At 39.3% G+C, this 4,794-nt stretch overlaps 1 protein-coding gene across 1 annotated transcript; it reads left to right on the forward strand.

The window, feature by feature from the left end:
• Window positions 1-1,231: 1,231 nt before the first annotated feature.
• Window positions 1,232-4,418, forward strand: LOC148880841 (non-specific phospholipase C3-like). Its single transcript, XM_088962902.1, has 4 exons — window positions 1,232-1,966; window positions 3,028-3,434; window positions 3,510-3,680; window positions 3,843-4,418. Exons 1-4 carry the CDS (start codon window positions 1,341-1,343, stop codon window positions 4,202-4,204), a joined length of 1,566 nt encoding a protein of 521 aa, XP_088819028.1. The 5' UTR covers window positions 1,232-1,340; the 3' UTR covers window positions 4,205-4,418.
• Window positions 4,419-4,794: the final 376 nt, after the last annotated feature.

The following is a 4,794-nucleotide window of genomic DNA, read 5'->3' on the forward strand; positions in this document are numbered from 1 at the left end:
CAGTTTTGCAAAAGTAATAGTAGGGGGTTTGGTTAGGAGAAATTGAACCAGCAAATAAGTGGTGATTTGGTCATTCTCCCCAGTCTTCTTCTTGGTTGGGACTGTAAATCTGTTGGATTTTTTTTCTTGGTGCTTCATGGGGCTACACAACATGGGTTTTCCATCATCCATCACGTTAACCCCTCCAACCCTGGTGGCAGTAGAATTTGATACCAGGTCTTTTCTACAATGAGTCACTACCAACCAACTTGGGATGTTTTATCCATAGTGCAATTTGTCCCCTAGTTTTATGAAACAACTTGGGGATGTTTTATGAGGTGAACGTTTTTGTTTTCATTTGTTTCTTAAAAATATGTTTTTGAATTGTATATTTGTTTTGAGAAGCAAAACCAAACAAAAAAACAAGTGTAAGAGAACAGAGATTGTGAGATTCATGAAAGATGATGAAATATATTGCATGTTTTGAAACAAAAATATGTTTTTCAAACCAGAATCGCATTTACAACCAAAAACATGTTTTTCATGTTTTATATTTATTTTCAAACGTAACATGATTTCAATTTGTTTTTGAAATTCAAAAAAAATAAAATAAAAAGAAAAAAATCATATCCAAGAACACTCCCTTGGCCAACTACAAGTTTAATTTCAATGGCTTTGAATTTACGTCTACACATCACTAGCAAATAGGTGCTGTTCAACTCCAAAATTACCTAACTCATGAACCCAACCTGACCCTACCATATACCAACTACACTTACCACTTAGAACATTTTCGACATCCGATACAATCAAGGAATTACCAAAAGAATATTAATTAAGTGGCCAAATGAAGTACCCAAACAAGGAAACCAATAAGAAACTTGTCAACTGTTCCTTCAATAAAGGTGGTCCCTAGGATTTCAGCCTTACGTATTCCAATCGAATTGACCTTAATTACCACATCATCAATCGGTCAGACGCCAATATCCATTATCTTTCATCCTGCTTCAATTTTAGATTTCTCATTCCTAGTTGTTCTTTTTATTTATTTTAATTTTTTTTGTATTTCTTTTTGCTGCATCATTCCTAGCTGGTTGATAAAGAAAGAATAAGGATTTCCGGTTTCTATTTTCCTGAATAAACTGCTAAAGTAATGTGCTCTGAAATATGCTCCAACCCCATATATGTATATATATATATATATATATATATATAAAGAAAGAAAAGTCTTTACTTCAACAACTCTTCTTTGTATCTTCTCTCTTACTTCCCTCTCACGCTTCCCTCTGTGTCACGAAACTGCCTTTAAGTACTGCTCTCACCATTACAATAAGGAGCCCAAACCCAACAAAGTAGCAGCCATGGCTTCAGAAGTCACAAACACAAAGCCGTTCCCCATTAAAACCGTGGTGGTTTTGGTTCAAGAAAACCGCTCCTTCGATCATATGTTGGGATGGATGAAGACCCTCAATCCCGAGATCGATGGTGTTTCATCCGGAGACGAATACTACAACCTTTTATCCACAACCGACCCAAACTCGAAACGTATTTACTTCGGGAACCGATCGGAGTATGTAGACCCTGATCCGGGTCATTCATTTCAGGCCATTTACGAGCAGGTGTTTGGCGTACCATGGGGACAGTCATCTCTGGGGGTGAAGATGAACGGGTTTGCTCAGAATGCAGAGAACACACAGGAAGGAATGTCAGATACTGTAATGAATGGGTTTAGGCCGGAAGCCGTGCCTGTTTATAAGGAGTTGGTTTCGGAATTTGCAGTATGCGACCACTGGTTCGCATCAATCCCTACTTCAACACAGCCAAACCGGATGTATGTGCACTCTGCGACTTCGCATGGTTTAATCAGCAACGACACGAAGAAGTTGATTGAAGGGTTGCCACAGAAGACGATCTTTGAGTCACTGGAGGAGGCTGGGTTCTCTTTCGGAATATACTATCAGGATCCTCCATCCACACTTTTCTACAGGTACGTTGATCGAGAAAGCCTATCGGTGACTGTGAGTGAGCTTACCTTGTTAATTAATTTCCCTTCACTGTGGATTTTTGATTAATTGACTCGACGTCGACGGGGGTCAACCCCACATCGGCGTTGTCATGTCTTGTGGGTAATGACTTATGAGCGGCCGGCCCCTCTCGGAAAGCAGCTAGCTCCTTATTGAATTTATGGCTTTTGCGTGCAAGAATTAATGGAGTCTAGTATTGAATTCCATCCCCACCTTAGCTTACAGTACTGAGATGAATTCCATCTACTTCAGTCCAACCATTGAAATCTAGCTATATATATATAGGGTCCCCAAATCAGAGTTGGGCAAACTCTGGAGTTTTCTTTAAGAATTAAACAAAGTTGGTAGCCGAAAAGAGATGAAGCGACGGTGCCGACAACTGAGGCAGGCAATGCAACATTTTCCTTTCCTAACCAAAGACGAATAGACTAGAGGAGAGAGCAACTTTCTCAACTTCTTACAAGCTAAGAGATACTGATGAAACGATAAATTAATTGCACCTGTGAATTGCCGATTTAATCACATTGATTTTGGTTCAAGCACTTTGATTAGGCTCAACCAATTCTAATTGAAGTATTTCCATCATATATATCAATTTGACAAGGCAAATTGGACTTTGAGCTGGTTGCCCATTTGAGCAGTCCAATCGTTTAAAAGAGTGAAGATCTCTCTCTACACAGTTCAACTACCCTGATAGATGTGTTGAACAGGACAATACTAAATAGCGTTTTAAACTGTCATCAGAATAGTGCTAGTGGGCATCGATCCTCTGCCCATATAACGCAACATTCATTGGCAAAGGTCAATGAATGAACAAAAGTATATGCATTCTCAATTCTACTAGGTGGGAATATATCCTTTTTTTGTTTTATAATCTCTATCGTACGTTCTTAATTTGCTTTAATTTCCTCTAGTTAATGGAATATGGAAATTAATTAGTTGGCTTCTTGGACTATTTTGGGTATTTAATTAGTTGGTGTATTGTTTTGTAATGTAAAATTTTAGATTTTTGGTTGTTTGACAGGAATCTTAGAAAATTAAAATACATAAACAAATTTCATCAGTTCGACCTAGACTTCAAGAGACACTGCAAGGAGGGGAAGCTGCCGAACTATGTGGTGATTGAACAACGATTCTTTGATTCAAAATTGCGGCCAGCGAATGACGATCACCCCTCTCACGATGTCTCAGAGGGTCAGAAATTTGTGAAACAAGTGTACGAGACACTGAGAGCGAGCCCACAGTGGAATGAAATGATATTCATAATCATATATGATGAGCATGGTGGGTTCTATGATCATGTCCCAACTCCTACTGGAGTTCCCAGTCCAGATGGCATTGCAAGCTCTGAGCCATTTTACTTTGAGTTTGATCGTCTTGGCGTTCGGGTGCCTGCCATCTTCATTTCTCCATGGATTGAACGGGGAACAGGTGAGACGACAAAGCTACACTAAAATTAATTTGCTGGCTTAAACAATCTAAAGCTCTTGCCCCTTGCAATTGCAGTGCTGCATAGGCCTTCAGGACCGTATTCTACATCGGAATTTGAACATTCCTCCATTCCGGCAACCGTGAAGAAGATTTTCAATCTGAAGGAGTTCCTTACAAAGCGAGATGCTTGGGCTGGCACTTTTGAGACCGTCTTGAACAGGGAGAGTCCAAGAACAGACTGCCTAGGTGATATCTCTCTCTCTCTCTCTCTCTTGGGTGTACTCCAATCTCCATGGTTGTGGGTGGTGGATAGAATATTGATTGAATAAGCATATATAGCTATTTAACGAGGCACATAAGTTGTCAGTCAAGTATAATCTAACATGTAATGAGGCAATTAAATTGCAGTTACTCTGGCAGTAGAGCCGAGGAAACTGCGAGCAGCTGAAGCAAATGAAGGGGCAAAGCTGAGCGAGTTTCAAGAGGAGTTGGTACAGTTGGCAGCTACGCTGAATGGAGACCATAGAAAGGACATTTATCCACACAAGTTAGTAGAGAACATGACGGTTAAAGATGCCAGCAAGTACTGCGAAGAAGCCTTCAAGAAATTCTTGGAGGGATGTGAGAATGTCAAGAAGGGAGCAGATGAATCTGAGATTGTTGTATTACCAACTGCAGCAATGCAATCACCTCCTAAGGACTCAACTCCACCTTCTAAGTCCAAGTCCTTTACTCAGAAAATGTTTGCTTGTTTTGTTTGCAACAACTGATAAACAAATCCAATTAGCTGCTAAGCATTCCATTCTCTGTATGACTGTATGTCTGGGATTTATAGCTAGAATCAGTGTCCCAGTTACAGTTTTAACATGTAATCCTGATGAAAGTTCCATTTATGCATTACATTAATTTTGATTAAATACACAAAAAGATACAGTGAGCAATTGTCTTAATTAATAAAATCCTTCGCCTGTATATTTGTGTGTAGATTTGTTCATTTTACTTGTACATTAGATTTCGTTTTCCTTTTTGTTTTATGGATTTTCATTTTTATTTGAGTGCCATTGCCATATGTTAATGGGTAACTTTACTTGAAGTCTTAAGCTCATCTCAATATTAAGTGGGCTTGACTAGGTAGAGCGTCGAGGCTTGAACTCGGTTGGGCCTAATTTGGGCAAAGATGATTTGCTTTTGGGCTGAATGGGGCTTCAACGCAAGGATACTTTGCACCCTTTTGGCAATCTCCACAATCTTATCGTGACAAAACCGTAAAGCTGGAGAGGAAAATTACACGTAATCATCATCATCATCCATACCTTATCCTAATTATATGGATCGATTACATCAATACTGTTTTACCAAT

This window comes from Nelumbo lutea, chromosome 1 (assembly GCF_056320005.1).
Source record: "Nelumbo lutea isolate HS-2025 chromosome 1, American lotus-T2T, whole genome shotgun sequence".
In the NCBI taxonomy this organism is placed as follows: Eukaryota; Viridiplantae; Streptophyta; class Magnoliopsida; order Proteales; family Nelumbonaceae; genus Nelumbo; species Nelumbo lutea.